We start from the raw sequence: 20,452 nt of genomic DNA on the forward strand, positions 1-20,452 counted from the left end.
ATCTCATTAGATCCATTTATGCCTCCATTTTTTGCTGCCCTCATTCCCTAATCACAGGGAAATCACTGTCTTCTGCTTTCCCCCACTCAACTTTCTATGGTTAGCCTGAATTTCAGTTAACTGAAGTGTGGCTGGAAGTCAGCTAGTAAGTCTCAGTCTTTGTTTCCCACTCTGCACTCAGACACCTATTCCCGCTCCTGTGACTGGACTTTATTTACATATCATGTACCCTTCCCTGCCACTTTGCAGGCCACTGATCCTACTACTTGAATTTAATTGTTCACTTCTTTTTGTGGCATAAAGAACAATAACAGAGAGGGGAGGGTTAAGTATAGGTCAGAAGGTTCTCAGAATATTCAGTTTAGAAGGTGATATAAGCACCTTGTACAATGTTATTCTCACTCATCTTCCTTTTGAGTCTTGTTAAGGAACAGACAGGTGATGGAAACCAGGACTGCAGTCATGATGACCCTTGAAAATAATCTCACTCCTACAACCACCATGGTATCACAGGCCTATCATTACTTCTTTGAGAGATTTCCAAACTTTTAACTTTCCTATCTTATTATGGGAGCTGGTGCTAATATGGAAAAATAAATTAAGTCAACTGAGGAGAGAAAAAGAAAAATAAGACTGAAAGAATATTTTCCTTTGTGGTACTGGGTATCAAACCCAGGACCTTACACATATGAGGCAAATGTTCTACCACTGAGCTACATTCTCAATCCCTACTTACATAAGGAACTTGTGATGAATCGATCATGAAATATTTGAGTGCTGAGCCAGAATATTTATTTAAACTCTAAGTACATCAGAGGTTATGTCATGCATATTTAAAAGACATTTTCAATTTGGGTACGAAGCTTTATGAACTACATAGTATCTAAGATAATAAAAATTGCACAGAAATTCATGCCAATAAAGAGACCTGTTTATTACTGATAACACTTCATTTGACTAAAACTACAAGAAATCCACACACAAATACATAAAGTGCAAATTCTCACAGGCAGTAGTTTATAATTCACCCTGGTATTTCTATAGGGGAAAAAAATGGATGTTGACAAAAACTGTTAAAATAGGGGTACAGTTTTGAACTACTGCTACACACTTAGAAAAATAATTCATTTTTAACTGTATATATTTGATCTGTCATATTTAATGATGTATACTCAAAGTTTACTTTAGCCTATAACAGGAAGGCCTCACCATATGCAGAAGCAGACTTTTGCTTTTTAATATAAAGTAAGGGACATGATGAATCATAACACTGGGCAAAAACAGAGCAAATGGTATCGAATTAGTTGTAACTCACTTAGAAGGTACTATTAGTAAGTTCAAAATCACACTTAGACTAGGTATCAAATCTACATAGATATTTCCTTGGCCTTTCTGGCCAGCAGCTTGCTTTGGATGTAAAATACTGGGCACTATATACAATTTCCATGTAGAAAGATGCTTTGCTCTCTCCACAGAAACTAAATAGTGAGAGTCACATAAAAAAACGTAATTAGAAAAATTAATTTTTTAATTTAAAAAGCTATTTTCTTCCTTAAAATAAAATCCCTTAATTCCTATGAAAACAGATAGTAAATTAGATATATGGATATGAAAAACTACAAATTATGCTTCTTGCTTTCAGGGAGCTGACAGGCAAATGGGTGCTCTTCTCTCTCTCTCTTTCTCCCTCTCTTTTAAGGTGTCAGGGAATGATGAGTGCTCCTTTTTAGTCAAGTTAAAGAGAACAAATTGGCCAACATCTCAGACTGTATAATAAGGTTTGACAGTAACATAACTGTTCCAAATCAGCTTACCTTAGAATCAGTAATTTAGAAGGTCAGTTTCTGAAGTACAGGGAATAGCCTCCATATATCTATGCTCATCTTTCTCATACTGGAGTTAGTGTGTGTCCCCCAGGGATATGCAGCAGTTGGGCATGCAGATGTTAGGAGAAAATACTGAGAGGCCACATGATAAACACAGTGCTCCTGTCTGGCAGCACCAGTTTCAGTGAAGATTGAAGATATCACTTCTATATTAGAAGTTTTATTAAGGTGAATGCAAAATTTACTTATAAGTCAGAACACAAAATTTCATGTCGGTGGCGGGTTGCTTCTGATTTTGCTCACAGGCCTCATTCCCCTTCATGCTCCTCTGCTTTAAGGTTCTGCTGCTGGAAAAAAATTGAGAAGCAAACTCTAGATATGTCACTTTGTCCCTATTTTGATCACTTCACTGCTTTTTGTAGGTTCTCTTATTAAAGTACATAGTCTTGAATTAACAAAGAAGAAAGATGACTTGGTGAATGTAACAGTATAGTAAATATTTGAAAATAACCAACACTAATTTTGTCTCCCACTGGAATTAAAGCTATGCCTTGTAAAGAGTCAGAAAATGAGCCATTCTCTTCTTTCTATTTACACTTCTTATGGCTTAGAGTAAAATGCTTTTAGGGAAATATGTGAAAAAATTTGAGGAAATTTTGTGCTTTGGCTCCTCTTTGGCTTTCTCATCAATTTCTAGAGTAAGTTCAGAAAACAAGTGAATTAAAGGGCTATCAGACAGACCAAAAGAGATTATGAAATAGATTTAAAATTACTTCTTACAATGTCTTAAATATTCTGACGATAATAAAATAAAAAGCCCATAAGCAAACAGTTTATAAATAAGTTTAAAACATTTTGAATGAATAGTTAAGATATCTTATCAGTGAGGTAACAGAGCAATAGCTTTTCATAGGTAGAAAATGTTGAAGAGTGCCCAGGGAAAGAGGGAGATAGAGAGAAAAATTAATTGCATCTAAGCGGAATTTGGGTTTCTTTCAAGCATTAAAAAGATCATTGGAAAGCATTTGGAAAAAATATCAATAGCAGCAGTTCATAGAACAATTTCTCCTTTAGACTCCAGCTAACATGTCTGTTGTATCAGTATGAAGATATTACAAAATATCCAATCTCTCAGAACCTCTTTGCTGAAGTAACCATTATCCAACTAACAATATTTTATATTTAAAACAAAACGCCCAAATATCCTATAATACTATATATTCTTTAAGAGGAACAGAATTGTGTTGTAGTCTCACTTAATTCTCTTTCAAGGTCAACTAAAAAGTAACATCCAAGAAGGTCTTTTATTCATTGCACTCATGCATCTACTACTCAAAATATACAAAAATTATTTTGTGAGCTGAACTCTTTTATGTTAATGATGAAACCCAAACGTTACTATCAGTACTTTTTAAAACATGATTTTTCCAATCTGAACTTTTAAAAATATGTGTTGCAAGAAAAGATCCTTTAAAAAGCCATTTAGTGTATCCCTTAACATTAAAAAAAATTTATTCCCTTAAAACAAAAAGATTAAAAAAAAAAAAGATTTCAAATGGGGGATTTTATGACAAATTCTGCCCAAGAAGTTCTTAAACCTTAAACATTTCATGCTGTCTTTTAAAAAAAATCCTTTCTCCTGAAGGAAGAGACAAGAAAAAAGTGAAAATAGAAGGAAAAAATGGAAACAAAGCTTTTGTACACCAGGAGGGAAGGGGGCTTGAGAGGTGGGGATGGGATAAAATAAAATAAAATGTATTAAAAAATAAAAACAGTATGACATTAGTACTTGAGTAAATGATCTCAACAGCTTCCTCCTTTCTAGAGTTAAATGATCACAGTTCTTTCAACTTTTTCTCAGGTCTCTGTTTGTAACCTATATTTGATTCCTTTTTATTTCTACTTAATCTCCTCCTGACTTCTCACATGATTCTGAACACAACATCCTAGCAGGAATTTAATCTGTAATAGAAACACTTATTTTTCCACCTCCTAAAACTGGCTTGTTTTTAGTGATCTCTAATAAAGAAAAACAACAGGCTACCCATTCAATATACCAAGAAATAAACAGAAGTGAACAACCTTGCCCACATTATTCCCTACCTTTATGGTGTTAGGTTTATTCTTCACAAGAAACATTTCCTGTACTGTCTTATTAGCCTTTATATTTCTATTTTTACTGTTTATTTCCAATTTATGCTTTGATCTTGCCCCATTCTTTTCTTTGCCCCTGCAGAAAATAGTTTTTATTTTTATGTTCAATGAAAATTCATACATTTCTGGGATTGTTAAAAAAAAAAGAACAACACAGAGCCTGCAATTAACATCCATAGGACAGCACTTATGCTTGCTGGGCTATCACTGAACTCATCCTGATGGCAGTGTGTATCTACTATGTCAAACTTATGTTAAATATCACTCTCAGACAGATTCAAGAGTTTAGGTAGAATCAAATAGTGCCTTCAACCCATATACTTCATGAACATGTATAAAATTTTGTTAAATTCAACTTTAGACTTTAATATTTTTTAGAGAAGAATCCAAATGCCAAGGAATCTTCAACTTAAAGAGGGTTTCCATGTTGCATTATATTAAAGCACCCAAATAAAACTGTTCTCTTTGTAAGAGAAGACAATCATGACATGGTTCTAGTGATTATGAATGGGCTATCAAGTATATTTAGCCTCATTTTGTTCTTTGGTCACAGAAACACAGACACTAAAACCAAATACAGGGGCCGGGGATTTAGCTCAGTGGTTCCAATGCCTGCCTTGCAAGCATAAGGTCCTGAGTTCAATCTCCAGTACCAAAAAAACCCCTCCAAATACAGTGTTTCAAACAAATATAACATTGTTCATACCACTTCGTAGAATATATGCCTGTTGCTAAATTCCAATTTAAATTCCTAAAAGCTAACAAAACAGTGTTTTTCACATTTTAAAATAAAATAAAAAATTCTATACATTTCTTCTCCAGTGCAAACCTTTTGAAAACAAATTCATTCAGGAAAAAATGGTGCTCTACATTTAGCTAGCTGTCTATTATCTACAATCATACAAGATCTAGAAATAAAATAAGGAAGGAACAAATTAACAATAGTGGCAATACAATAATTTGAAAATTATTATATTTAAATTATATGAGCTCAAGCAAGTTAGCTGATAGCTAAAACAAATCAAACTGTGATTTAATCAGCATTCTGATAAGTTCAGACTTTATTACTAATTTTTAAGGAATAAATTCTCTAAAACCTGTGCTGTTCCTGTGGGCAATTTGTTTAGGTGCTTATACCCAAAACTTTGCTTTTGTTACTCCAGCTATATATGTGTATTTTGCAAATTGGACAGAATATAGATCTTACAAAAATTAAATAGTTCTCTATTAAATCTTTTCATGATTATAAAATCAACCAAAAGTTACTTTCTTAAAAAAATTTTCCATATTAAAAACAAATAAAGAGTACTCATGTGATCAGAAACTCAACAGGAGCTAGCAAAATGTTAGAATAACTTGGACCTTAGCTTTAAACATTAGTTTTAGTATTTAAATCTTGATGCCTCATTAAAATTAGCATTACTTCATCAGATAAAGGAATAAATCTCAAAAATGTTATTCCAAAGTTAAGACTGTCAAATAAATTCAGAGCTCATTTATCAGTTCAGAATTTTTTCTTTCCTAAAGGTTAACTGATACAAACATAACAAAATTACATTAAGTCTGCTTTCATTCAGATCTTCTTATATAATCATAGTATTGGATCAAACTTGGGACCTTGCGCTTACAAGGCAGGCAGTGGCACCACTAAAGTAAATCCCCGGCTCTAATCATAGTATTTTAAAGTAAACAAACTCACTTGATAAAGAGGAGGCACCTGTACAGTTTGGAAGATTTTCTGTAACTATCTGGAAATTGATAAAATTTTATTCAGTGTAGGAACACTGTTTCAGTTCATATCAGACTTGAGAAGGCACTAAGAAATTTGACAAGAACAAAGCCACTATAAATGTTGCCACTATTGTTTTCTGTTCAGTAAACATCAGTTTTAAATACATACAGTAAATTTACACTGCATCAAGGGCACCAGAAACAGATACAAAACCACATATTGTAACATCTGTACTAAACTAGAAATGCTAACTACCCTATTACAAATATTTTGATTTATAAACTAATATCTAAGATGTAACAATGACACTTTACCATAATGATGTAGGAACACTACCATTTCTTTCCATTTTTATGGATTAATTTCTAATCCTATAATTATGTAACATTTATTTTAAAGCTTGTTTTAAAACCATGCTATATACACAAGTACTAGATATGGATTACTAAGCTTAATCAATTACTTTTCAGTAAGACAACTCACTTTTGTTGTTGTTATGTCTGTGTTAAAGGAAGAATGATGTTACCAGAACACTTTTAATGTAATGACTTTCATTCAAAAGTATTAAAAAATCTGGATCATTTCCCTCTATTTACATTTCAAATTTAGATAGTTTGTTTAGCCAGTTGAACAAAAAGAAAAGAAAGAAAAAGAAAGGAAGAAGGTACTTGGCCAAATGGGACAGAGAATGCTAACAGGAGGTTCAATGCATGGAGTTTTTGGTAGCTCTGTTCTGTGCCATTACAAAGTCATAACGCATGGACGTGCCCTACACAGAACGCCAGATCAGTCCATTCTTTCTGGGCTCAAGAAAATTCTCTATCAGAGCTTCAATGAGTTTCTTCAATTCTTCTTCCAGGAAGGCAATGTCACTAAGGAAAAAGAATGAGAATTTTAAAATTCTTTATTTTCACAGCCTTAAAATTTGTTTAAATTATTTTAATTTTTAAGAGCAAATACCTGCTCGGATGATCAAGTAATCAATAAAAAGAGAAACATATTCAATAAAAAGACCCTAAAAATTATAAAGAAAACACTATCATAAACAGAAATTGAATTGCAATAACAGGAATTTCCTGGTACATAAGGAATGAATTATAATATAGCTAAAGTATTCTCCTAGGTCAGGCAATTTAATAAGCTTTCAACATTAATACTGAAGTATTATTGTAAAAGATAGTTTAGTTAGATTATGAATAGGCAGCTAGCTAGAGAAAGGGGCTATGGTAGAATTAGGTGGTCAGGCACAATGATAATTAAAATAAAAACAGGCAGTGAAACTGGGACTTTTTATCAGGAAAGGAGTTCCTCAGGCAACATGGAATGCAACACCCTCCCTACATTAAGGGCCAAGTTTAGAGGAACTTAAAAATGCAGAATAACCAGTTTTCTTTTAAAACTGGTTTCCTCCCCCCACCCCTTGTTAAGTTTATTGATACATTTAAAGCAAACAATACAGTTACATTTATCATAGGGATCTTGTGCCTTTACATGATATGTCTTGGTTCTTATTTTTTCCCTATACCCCTGCCCTCCCTTCACTCCCTTCACCCTTTAAAACTGATTTCCTTTAAATTCTGCATGCTAAATAACTAAAGAGACCAAGTTCCAAAAAGTCATTTTAAACCCAGGGCTATGTATGATTGATGGTCACTGGGTGAGTGGGCAACTCCTGTGCTCTGGTTATTCATAAAAGGTTTTGCCCCTCTTCTGGGTATCTTTCCAAAAGAATTAAAAGAATCATACCAGAGTGATATATGCACACCCATGTTTATAGCAGCACAGTTTGTAATAGCTAAAACTTGGAAACAGCCCATTGGCCCATCAGTTGGAGATTGGATAAAGAAGATGTGGTTCTTCTATAAAATGGAATACTACTCAGCCATAAAGAATGAGAAATTAGACTCATTCATAAGAAAATGGATATATATTGAGGATATACTGCTAAGTGAAATAAATAAGTCACACATGAGTAAATACCGAATAGTTTCTCTGGTGTGAATAAATTGTAATAGTACATAAGATCCTAATGAGATAGTTGACATTGTGAAATGGGAAGAAAAGGGCTAAAGGTGTAGGGAAAGTGGGAAGGGTAGGGGAAAGGTAATAAGGGAAAAGAAAAAAATAGGAGAAAATGAAAAAATGGAAATAAAGTGTTTATAAATGGGGAGGTGAGGAGGGGGTGAAGGGAGGACAGGGACAAGGGGAAAAAATGAGAACCAAGACCATTTGTCATGTAAAGGTACAAGATCCCAATAATGAATGTAACTGTACTGTATACCTAAAATGTACCAATAAACTCAATAAAAAAAAATTGCATAAAAGGTTTTGCACTGAGGGTCCACGTGGCACTCCACTTTCTGGGATCCTTCCCTGCTACCAGGAGCCCTTTTTGTTCTTACATTTTCAATAAACTTTTCTCCCTTAAACTTGTTTCTGTCTGTGATTTCTTTCTTTGGCTTTGTGAAACAATGGGCTTGGTTTGTACAATGACAGCTGTTTCAGTATGATAAAAAGGCTTCCTGAAATACTCTGAAGGATACTTAATATTGATGTCACGGGATAATGTAATATATCTTTCAGGAACCAGAAGGAGGGGTGATTAAAAGAATAAAATGTTAAAAAAATAAAACTATTCACTTCAATTAATAACTATTCACTAAGCTCTTCAAGACCATCACTGAGAAGCTGCTATTGTCCAAAATATTTCTAGGAAAGCTTCTTTCAAATTTTCTTCATGGTCATTTAATAAGGTACAAAAATCAGTTTTCATTATTTTAATAATCATCTTTTGTTTTAAACCAAATATATAGCATTATCTAATTTGTTTAACTTGAAAGTCTGCTCTGCATGACTTCAGGTCTTTTTTTTACTCCCCAGTATAAACAAATTCTTAATGCAAAGCTATGAGGAAACATAAAATAATATATTCTGGTTGGGCTCTGAAAGCAATTTCAAGAAGCTGCTTTCCCACTGGGCATGGTGGTGCATGCCTATAATCTTGGTACTCTGGGAGGCTAAAGTAGGAAGATCACAAGTTTGAGCCCAGCCTGAACAGTCTGGCAACTTAGCGAGGACCTGTCTCAAAATAAAAAAACAAAAGGGGCTAAGGATATAGCCTAGTGTGAAGCCCCTGGGTTCAATACTACAACAAATCAAAACAAAACAAAACCAACAACAAAAACTCAAAAAACAAACAAACAAAAACCCACACAAAAAATAAAACTCCTTTGCAAAAATATATTGGTGAATGACAACATTATAGGAGGTACTACTTTTAATAAGGTTAAACAGCCTTTGAATATCTTTAATAGACATATTAATAATTTTTGATGAATTAAATTAGTCACAATTTATACTCAAGGAAATGAACTGAAAAGATTATGTCAAACTATATCAGACACAGAAAACAAATATCTGGCAATAAATAGAAATTATTTGACGGGCTGGGGATTTAGCTCCGTGCCACACCTGCCTTGCAAACATAAGGTCCTTAAATTGGATCCCTGGGACCAAAACAACCCCCCTCCAAAAAAACCCCAAAAAGCCAAATTATTTGCTAATCATTTCTTTCAATGCTGACGATCAAACCCAAAACTTCAGGAACATCAAGTAAGTGCTCTACCACTGAGCTACATCTCCAGCCCAGCTGCTGTTCATTTCATTATATTCCTCATATAATAGTTAAAACTCAGTGAATCTTTTCAAGAATCAAAATTCAATTTCCAAATGAAACAGTTTCTTTGGAAATAATCTGGAAGGACCTCAAAAAATTTAACATTTTATTATATAAGTTATTATATGATCCAGCAAATCCACTCTTAGATATATATCTATATTTATGTAAAAAATAAAAACATACATGCACACATAAGTACTTGTTCACAAATGTTCATAATGCAATAACCAAAAATTGAAAATAACCTGAATGTCCACTGACTGATAAATTAAAAGGATGGTATATCCATGCAATGGAAGATTTTGAGACATTAAATCCAAAACATTTTTAAAAAAGCATAAAGCAGAAATGACAATAGAAAACATTGTGCTAAGTAAAAAATGCCAATCACAAAGGGCTACACATCATATGATTTATTTATAAGAAATATCTAGAATAAGCAAATCCATAGAGAAAGATAGTATATTGATGGTTACTTAGTACTTTGAAAGAAGGAAATGGGAAATGATTAATGGGTAAGAGCTTCTTTTGGGATGATGAAAAGGTTAAAAACTAACTGTAGTGATGGTGGCACAACATGGAGTACACAGAACACCAATGAATTATACATTTTAAGTGACTGAAGTATATCTTATGTGATTATATCTAAACAGCTTTTTTTATGTATGTCTAAAAATCTACTCTTACCTCTTGTCAGGTGGTGCACACATCTCTGCATAATACTTTATCTTTGGCTCTGTCCCACTTGTCCGAAGAGTAGCAACACAACCATTTTGGAAAATAAATGTAATCATTTGGCTGTTTTTACTTACAGGCAGCACCTATGCAAAATTGCAACAACAACAGCTTAATTGTATGTGGCATCTTACTCACTTTTGAGAACTGTAAAATACATTCTACTTCTGAGGCATCTAAGTAGTCTAATTCATAGAAATAAAAATTAGAATGAAGACTGCCAGGGTTTAGGGAGATGAGAACTGGAAGTTGTTTGTTTAATATGAGTGAAGAGTTTCAGTTTAGCTAAATGAAAAAGTTCTAGAGATCTGTTGTACAATATGAATATACTAGTGAACTGCATACTTAAAAATGGTAAGAGAGTAAATTTTATGGTTTTTAACCACAATTAAAAACTTACTTTAAGGTAAGTGTGGTGGTACAGTCTATAATCCCAGCACTCTAGGAGGCTGAGGCTGGAGGATCCTAAGTTTGAGCCCAACCTGGGAAACTTAGTGACCTCTGTGTCAAAATAAAAAAATTTAAAATGGATTATGGATAGTTCAAAGCAAAGCCCTTGGGTTCAATTCCCAGTACTAAAAAAATAAAAGAAAGAAAAAAGAAAAAAAGAATTTCATTTAAATTTTAAAATATAAAGATTACTTACATAATAATTTATAAACATGTCATTTATGCGATCCCTTGTAATAATTCAGGCATTGGATTACATACCTTACATATATCATCTCTGGCTTCAACAACAATCCTGCTAAGTCAATATTACTGTCAAAATCTGGACAAGGATCAAGGAAAAGAAATGATCTGCTTAAGATAATTAGCTAAGGGCCGGGGATTTAGCTCAGTGGTTCCACCACCTGCCTTGCAATCACAAGGACCCAAGTTTGATCCCAGGTACAAAAAAAAAAAAAAAAAAAAAAAAATTAGCTAAGTGGTAGAACAAAAAGTAGAAGCCAGATCTACTTGCTCCAAAGTTCAAAGCGCTCAGAGTGAAGAGACAACCTACAGAATGGGAAAAAAATTTTTGCCAGCTACTCCTTAGACAGAAGTCTAATATTTAGAATATACAAAGAACTAAAAAAAAAATTTAGACTCCCCCAAACTTAAAGACTTAATTAAAAAATGGGCACCTGAAATGAACAGATACTTCTCAGATAAAGAAGTGCAAACAGCCAATAAATACATGACAAAATGCTACTGGCCATTCAAGAAATGCAATTAAAATAACACTGAGATTCCATTTCATTCTTTTTTTTTTTGGTACCAGGGACCAAACTCTGGCCCTTGTGCTTGTGGGGCAAGCGGTGAAACAACTGAGCTAAATCCCCAGCCCTTCCATTTCACTCTTTTTCTTTCCATCTCATTCCAGAAAGAACAGCTATCATCAAGAAATCAACCAATAACAAATTCTGGCAAGGCTGTGTGTGTGTGTGAAGTCTCTTTTGCTGGTGGGAGAGTAAATAGGTACAACCACTGTGGAAACCAGTATTGAAGATTCCTCAAAAAATAAAACTACTTGGGAGGCTGAGGCAGGACTGCTGTGAATTCAAGGCCAACCTGGGCGATACAATAAATTTAAGGCCAGCAGGAACTGCCTAGCGAGACTCTTATCTCAAACAAACAAACACAAAATTAAGGTTCCACTGGACCTAGCTATTTCTTTTCTAGGTATCTTCCCAAAAACATTAAAGTCATCATACCACAGTGATACATGCATACCAATGTTTGTGGCAGCATAATTTATCATAGCTAAATCTTGGAAACAGCCCAAATGCCCATCAACAGATGAATAAGTAAAGAAAATATATCAATAGGGGCTGGGGATTTAGCTTTACCTCAGTGGTTCCACTGCCTGTCTAGCAAGCCCAAGGTCCCAAGTTTGATCCCGGATACCAAAAGCAAAAAAAAAAAAAAAAAAAAAAAAAAAAAAAAAAAAAAAATCTATATACAATGGAGTACTACTCTGCCATAAAGAAAAATAAACTTGAAACATTTTTAAGTAAATGGATACACCCTGAGACTATAATCCTAAGTGAAATAAATCAAACACACAAGTTCCATTATCTCATTGTGTCTCTTATGAGAGAAACCCAAAGTATAAATAATGATGAAAATAGAGGAAAAATATTGGAAGTAGGAAGAACTTGTTCAAATGGGAAGGAGAACAAGAGACAAGGGGAGTGGGGAGGGAAGAAGGGGAAAGGGGACTTAAAGGAAAAAAAAGAATTAAAAAAATGGAAATAGAGCTTTTGCAAATGGGGAGGAGAAATACAAAATAAAATGTATGTGTGTATGAAATTATAGGTTGTTCTGTTTGGCTACAGGTACAGGAAGTAAAACTGGAAAGCAAAGTAAAAATTAGAAACATGTGTGGCTTTGAACTTATAAGCTTTTAAAATTTATTTTCAACATTACTTAGCATCATTGCATATTCTCTCTCTCTCCATTTCCTGTCTGTCTTTCTCTCTTCCCGTATTCCCCTTACCCCAGGATGGTTATCTGGGAAGTGATGAAGATTAGTCAGAGATACTAGCTAGTGGACTTAAAACTACTCTGGAGAAAAACAGTGAGTACTAACTTCAAGAAACAGGCCTAAAGTCCCACTATTTTGCTGTAGTATAAATTCTTAAAAATTGTTAAAAACTTTTAAAACCAATTAGATATTTTCAGCCAGACATGGGTGGTGGAGCACACCTATAATCCCAGCCCTTGGGAGGCTGTGGCAGGAGGATCCCTGCATTTCAAGACCAGCCTAAACTACATAGTGAGACCCTATCGCAAAAAACAAACAAACAAACAAACACCCAAAACAAAAACCCCCAAATAAAAAGAAATATTAGGTACTTTGAAGAGCTTCTGGATTAGTGAATACACGGGCTTGCTAGGAGGGCGGTGTGCACAAAGAAGGCATGGAAGCACCTACTTTTCCCTACCCCCAGTAGCTTTACTTATGCATTTCTTTCATCTGGTTGTTTCTAAACTATAACCTATATAATAAGCTAGTAAACATGAGGAAATTAGATTTAGCCTCAAATGAAAACTGTCCTACCTCAAGGCTTTTTGGCCATTAAATTTTCTTCATTCTCTGAAAAAACAATACATACTTACTGATTTCTTATTAGGCTGGCTGCTATCATATCCAGTGGTAACATCCCGTATATGGAGTATAGCAAATGCTCCACAAAATTTTGGATATTCCTTTGGAGAATCAAAATTGCGAAGCCTTTCAAATATATTTTTGATGACAGGTGGATCATAACATAAGAAATATGAAGTTTTTGACATATGATAGCCATATCTGCACAAAGATTTAAAGTGCTAAGGTTAGATTTCAGGTAACTCTTTAGAAATGTACTTTTTTTTTTTGGTACCGGATTGAACTCAGGTCCTTGTGCTTGCAAGGCAGGCCACCGAACAACTGAGCTAAATCCTTGGCCCAAGAAATGTACATATTAAAGATAAGTCTATTTTATAATATTTTGTAGAAAGGGGAAGTCCCTAATTCAGACAATTTAATACTTAAAAAAAAAATGAACCAATACTCAAAAACTAACTTTAGAAAACTAAGGATAAGGCCAAAACAACAACAATAACAACAACAACAAAGAAAGACAGATCTAGCATGTGCATAACAAAACTTACTTTAAATAAACCTTAATCAGTTGCTCATTCAGTGTTACATTCATGGTCTCCAGGTAAGATGCCATCTCAGCAACAACGACAGCTGCACTCACCCCATCTTTATCCAAAACCGAAGTTCCACACAGAAAACCTGAGGATTAAAAAATATCTTTAGAAAAAGGAAACATTTAAGCCTATAATTTTAGTAGTTTTACATTTATTCAGAAGAACAAGTGAATTTAAGAGCCTAGAGATAGATGAAATCCATTAATACTGAACATATTCAGGGAGCCTTCAGGTTTGGTTTTTTTGTCTGAAGAGAAATGTACTATATATTTCTGAGTTCTCTGCAGCTTTTACAATTCAAAATATAAAACCTAAAAAAATGCTTTCAATTAAATTTAAAATGTAACATTTACTACATACCTATAGACTCTTCAAATGCAAAAAGGACCTCTTTTCCATTTTCCAGGAGGTTTTTTATCCTACTTCCAATCCATTTAAAACCTGGTAATGTTTCCTGAAATGCATAGGAAGCTACTCTGTCATAACCACGTTAGAGAAAAACTTATCCTTAAATACACATAACTTGTATAATGAGCTTCTGTTTTGATCTTTGGTCCACAAAGATTATATATGGATGCAATGATCAGTAATAAAGTGCCTACATTCACATACTGCCACTACTGATGACCTAATATTTACACTGCATAGTAAAAGATGATGTATATAAAATATAATCCAATATCGTGATGACGAATATAGCTACAAAGTGGTATGTTATTATTCTCTATTATTTCTTAAATACTACAATAGGTGCTTTACATCATCTTTTCTAATACTCACAAACACTGTTGCCAAAACAGAGGCTCAAGGGGTAAAACTCACAAACACTGTTGCCAAAACAGAGGCTCAAGGGGTAAAGTAAATTTGGTCAAGGTGCTGTGCCTGAGAGATGGAGGCAGTGTTCAACTACACTGCTTCCCAAAAACTGCTCTTTAAACTATATTACAACCACTAATATAGACTGCCCAAAAAGAGTGTGATTTAGTCTCCCTAAGTAACAAAAGCCACTAGGTTTGTAGTGATGCTTGAACCAAGTGTAACTTTTCATAACACTGTGTTCTGAATAAAACCACCACGACAGTCACGAAGGCCTTTCTTAGTAATTAGATGTGAGGACTTTTCATTTCATGAACTACTATTCACTTTAAAACATGCTCTGAAGTTTCCTAATTCACTTCTTTATTGTTTCACCAAAATATGAAAATAAAAAGGTCAAGCAATCTACTGCCACCAATAAAAAATAATTTTATAATATGCTTGTTTTTGGAATTATGTTTTTTCATGCTCAAAATACATTTTCTTGCCATAGATATACATAAGGAAAACATTAATATTATTGTAATTAGGCTTGAATAAATTTAATCTTACATTTTTTATCTTCCTCAAAACATTTTGAGAGTCTAAGATTGAAATCTGTATTTCATAAAAACAAGCACAATTTTCTTTTACTCAGCCAACTAGTAGTGAGATCTGTAGCTTGAATATAGCTCAAGAAAAATGCCTGAGAATGACAGTTTCTTAGCAAAGATGTGGATTCACTAGATCTTAATTTGTAAGTTAGAAGTCTATTTGAAGTTCTTAATACTGTGCTCAAAGAGTCTAAACAAAGGGTGATGACATCATCAAGCTTTTGGAAATATCAAGTAAGTGTTAATGAAATTTTTGAAGAATATCTCAGTTAAAAATTCACATATGAAGTGAATTTAGCTCAGGGTGTCTAATTTATCAAAAATAGTAAGCAAGTGTTAACAGAATCAGGAAAAGTGAGGGGATTATAAATAAAATCAATGTAAATCAGTTTGTGTGGAAAGATGTCTTTAGCCTATAAATATGTATGGGTTTAGAAGAGTACCATACAGTATCTATTCTTACCTCAAAATGAAATCCTTCTTCAAGTGCAATTGCCTTCAATATTTTGGAAGAGACAGTGGTGGCTAACATATAAACATTCTTCACATCAGCATTTGTTTGTTTATTTTTTTTCCAGCAATCAAACATCCACCATCCAAACAAAGCTGCCAACTCATTTCCTGTGAAAACTTTCCAATGACCACTGCAGAGAGAATACAAACTCAGTCAATACCTTTCTAGCTTCTCATTAAAACTTCTTGGCCCAAAGACATACAAGTTACCATCATTCAGATAGAAAGATCAAAATCTATTACACTAGACTTTTCAGAAAATACTATTACTGCTTTTCTAATTGATCGCTAATGACCGTTAGGGTAGAAATGATTGTAATGTCTTTTGGAATATTATTACTTCTATTGTTACTTTTATTCTCCTACTTAATGAGACAAACATTATAATAAATGTTTACATCTTTATGTAAGGACATCCATCACATCATAATGGCAAAAATACATAACAAACCAGAGGACCAAGATTAAGAAATGATTTATATTTATGAAGTAATATATTAGAATATTATGCTGTTTTAAAAATTAGTATTTTCAAAAAACATAATAAAGACAGGGAAAATGCTTAGAGTACAACTGAAGTAGAAAATAATCAAGTCATAAAACTATATATAACATGGTTATAATTTTATAAAAATATATATATCTTGGGCCGGGGATTTAGCTCAATGGTGGTACCGCCTGCCTCACAAGCACAAGGTTCTGAGTTCAATCCCTAGTACCAAAGAAAAAAAACAAACCCAAAAATCAAAATATATGCATCTTTATTTGAGTAGGAAAAAGGAAGAAATGTTGAAGTATCAACTTAGGTGTTTATTACTAAATGGTAGGGTTATATAGGATTTATGTTCTTTTCTTTTCTTTCTTTTTTTTTTTTTTCTGGTACTGAGGATTGAACTCAGGACCTAGTGCTTACCAGGCAGGTGCAGTGTTGAGCCACATCCCCTTCCTATTTATAATCTTTTCTATCAGTAAACCTGTACGACTTATAGTAAAAAAGAAAAACTGCTTTTAAAAGCTCAAGCTTCTTTTTTTTCAGTGTTGGGGATCACAAAAAGGGCCTTATACATGTTAGTCAGGTGCTGACCACTGAGCTGCACCTCGAAGCTCAAGCATTCAATCAGACAATAGGTTCTCCTTACCTCTCTTGAAGTTCTGCCACTGCCAGTCGGTCTGCATCAGGATCTGTAGCAAGAACTACCCGCGCATTTTCTCTTTCTGCGAGTCTCAGAGAAAGCTCCTGAAACAACGACCCCAATAGTCTGGATTGTACTGAAGAATCTAAATTCAGTCTTAATATTCCTGAATGTAGGAACTATGCTGTATGAATCTTGGAAGGCCTACAATTAGGCTAAATTTAAAATAATAAGCCTAGAAGTAGGGATACCCATTACAGAGATTACAAACAAAAACCCTATGGTACCAATACAATTTAAAAGATAAAATTTTCAGTGGTTTCTGCTTTTATAAGGCATTGAATTATAAGTAAGCTTTATGTACTCTGATGATTCAATAAATAATTTAGAAATTAAAATTAATAATATCGTAAATATTAAAAAAAATACCAGCACAGATTCTCCTTCTTCAGGATTTGGGCATTTAACAGTAGAAAAGTCTGGATCAGGATCTTTTTGTTCTGGTACTGGAATAGGAGGCTTAAAACCAAATGCTTGAAAAGCCGACTGCACATAGTCATGTCCAACCCCATGAAATGACGTATGCACAAATTTCAAGGTAGTCTTTGAGTTTAATTCTCTATAAAGCAAAACAAAATCATCATTCAATCAATATCATAAAATGTGCTATCTGTGATATAATTAAAACACTCAAACTCTGAGAAAAAGTGATTAAAGTTTTCAGTAAAGATATACAATATTTTTTTTAAAAATCATGCCGAATAAACTTAAATTTCAAAAGATTAAATAAAGTGTATTTTCCCATTAATGTTCAACTTCTTCCTTTTTTTTTTCTTTTTTGAATTGGGGAACAAACTCAGAGGAACTCTACCCTGAGCTACATTCTCATTCACTCTCTTTTAAAAAATATTTATTTTGAGGCAGGGTCTCACTAAGCTGCGTAGGCAGGACTCAAGTTGCGATTCTCCTGACTCAGCCTCCCAAGTACAAATGTGCACCAATGTGTCCAGTTGCGGTTCAACTTTTCCGGATCACTTCTCTACATATGCTGTGCCATTGCCCTCACCAAACTTTCCTTGTATCCCTTACTAGAACCATCACAAAAACTCCCTAACTGGTCTTTTTCATTTTCTGCTAAAGTCTTTGTTTATTCTTTTTATGTTCAGCTTAGATCCCAAGGTACTTAATTTCCTTTTCTATTGCAGTACTGGGGATTGAACCTAGGGAACACTACCTATCTATATCCCCAACCTTTTTCATTTATTAGTTTGAATCAAAATCTTGCTAAGTGGGCCAGGTGTGGTGGCGTATGCCTGTAATCCCAGCACCTGGGAGGCTGAGGCAGGAGGATCACTGTGAGTTCGAGACCAACCTTGGCTACATAGTGAGTTCAAGGTCAATCTCAACTACACAGTGAGAACCTGTCTCAAAAAAAAAAAAAAAACCTTGCTAAATTACCTATGTTTGCTTCAAACTTGTGATTCTCCTGCCTCAGCCTGCTGAGTAACTGGGGTTATGCACCACTGTGCCCAGCAATACTTAATTTCAATCACTTTTTATGTCACTTTGGTTACATTGACTCTCCGATTCTTTAGTCCTTGTTGACTCTACCATGTGCTTTGCTAGACCTGAACCAAAATAGCTAAATACTGATAGAATAAATCTCACAAAAGGATAAACTGCTGACATTCAATACTGTCAGGCAATCCTACCTTGTTACACAAAAAGATTACTTTTTTAATCTCTAAAATGGTACATATCTTTTCCTCTCGCCTTATTCCTTTCTTCTTCTTTCACCTAAGACAGAAGCTGTCTCATAGGAATATCCTAACCTTCCCACACCAAATCTATACACTAGCATGCCTATACATCTTTTCTTTGTTCTGTCTGACAACAGTGAGGAAATGTTCCTCCTCTCAAAGAGCAGTCACTCTACTTCTGGTTTACTTCTCATCTTTACTCATTAAAAAATTTTAGTACTTTAGTCACTCTGCCTTCATCTCTTCCACAGAAAAACTTTCTATATCCTTCTTATCCTTCTGTATCTACCATTTACTAATCTCTATAATACTTAAAATTAACTAATATAAAATAAAATTTTAAATTATTATGAAAAACTTCCAAAATGCACATATAAGAATACTTAATACTCATGTATCCATTACTTTGCTTCAGTATTTGTCAACATTGTCAATCTAATTTCATTTATTCAAGATATCATATTGTTTTACATAAAGTATTTTAGTATTTAAAAAAACAAACATAATACCTTTGTCAAAAAATTAATAATAACTCCTTTATTGTTTTTGTTTTTTGGGACAAAGTCTTGCTATGTAATTCAGGCCGGCCTTGCACTCACTATGTAGCCCAGGTTGGCCTTGAACTCTTGCGATCCTCCTGCCTGAGCCTCCTGAGTACTGGGATTATAGGCATGGGCCACCATGCCCAGCAATAATTTTTTAATTGTCTAATACCCTATCTGTGTGCAAAGGTCTTAGAAATGCTTTTAACAGTTCATTTACTTGAATCAGGACCTGAGTAAGGTCCACATCATCTGGTTGTTTTGGCTCTCAACTCTCTTTTTCACTCTATAAATATTTTTCCCTTCCTTCTTTGAAACTAAACCATTTGTGCTGAAGAATCCCTACATGTTAGGTTTGTAGATTACATGCTTTTAGTATTAGGATGTTCCTTTAGCCCTCCCCACCCCTTTTTTTTGTAAACAGGTAGTTGAATCTAAACGTAAGAGAATTAGGTTCAGCTACAAATCTTGAGGCAAGAATAGGTAGTATATATTTTTTCATTGAGTCACGAAGGGAGGCACATAATGTCAAGCCTACTTTTAATGGTATTGATTCATCAGTGTTTCGTTATCCTGTTCTATCCATCATAAAATTTCCCATCATCTTTGTACCTGAGTCTTAACAGTCCTTCATGATCACTGCTTAGACACATTATTTATTAGAGATCACAAGAAATGTTTCAATTATATTACTCCTTCTGCATTTAATAGTTGGATTCAACAATTATTTAATTAACACTGAAATACAGTTCATATAGGAAAAACAGATTAAGAGAAAGATTCAATCATTTATCAATTTGAAAAATGAAAATTCAGTATTTATAAAATTTCAGAATGAGTAATTATCAGTCTAACAACTCCCTAAGGTGATTAATAAAGTGCTTTTTAGAATTACTGTAAGCCATAGGCTTTTTATGTTTAATGTCTTAGTTCATCATAGTGATTATTGTTTTTGATGCTTAATTGTCAATGTTTAGCAGAAGTTCTTCAACTATATTCCTATATTCCTCTGACATGATTCAAGTATCTCTCAGTATCTTTGACAGCTTTCTTACCTTATGGCAGAGTGGGGCTAAGGAGAGGGAAAAGGAGAGTAAGATGGAAGTAGAGAGGGAAGAAAGGAGGGAGGGAGACAGAGAGGGAAAGAAAGAGAGGCTGGCAGGGCAGGAAGGAGGGAGAGACAGAGAAAAAGAGAGGGGGAGAGAGAAAGAATACAAGGTAGGGGAGGAATGAGAGGGAAGGAGAGAAAGAGACAGAGACAGACAGACAGACAGACAGACAGACA

At 34.0% G+C, this 20,452-nt stretch overlaps 1 protein-coding gene across 1 annotated transcript in view; it reads right to left on the minus strand.

Moving 5' to 3' along the window:
• Positions 1–666: 666 nt before the first annotated feature.
• Pgm2l1 (phosphoglucomutase 2 like 1) overlaps positions 667–20,452 on the minus strand; it is a 58,680-nt gene continuing 38,894 nt past the window's right edge. The window contains exons 7-14 of the mRNA XM_033764214.1: positions 17,295–17,484; positions 16,872–16,969; positions 15,683–15,863; positions 14,171–14,264; positions 13,766–13,895; positions 13,232–13,421; positions 10,079–10,212; positions 667–6,584 (exon numbers count right to left, since the gene is read on the minus strand). Of these exons, the coding sequence (XP_033620105.1) occupies positions 6,482–6,584; positions 10,079–10,212; positions 13,232–13,421; positions 13,766–13,895; positions 14,171–14,264; positions 15,683–15,863; positions 16,872–16,969; positions 17,295–17,484 (1,120 nt within the window). The 3' untranslated portion in view covers positions 667–6,481. The remainder of the gene's footprint in view (positions 6,585–10,078; positions 10,213–13,231; positions 13,422–13,765; positions 13,896–14,170; positions 14,265–15,682; positions 15,864–16,871; positions 16,970–17,294; positions 17,485–20,452) is intronic.

The sequence above is a fragment of the Fukomys damarensis genome, unplaced genomic scaffold (assembly GCF_012274545.1).
Source record: "Fukomys damarensis isolate Sample0158 unplaced genomic scaffold, DMR_v1.0_HiC HiC_scaffold_16, whole genome shotgun sequence".
Lineage (NCBI taxonomy): Eukaryota > Metazoa > Chordata > Mammalia > Rodentia > Bathyergidae > Fukomys > Fukomys damarensis.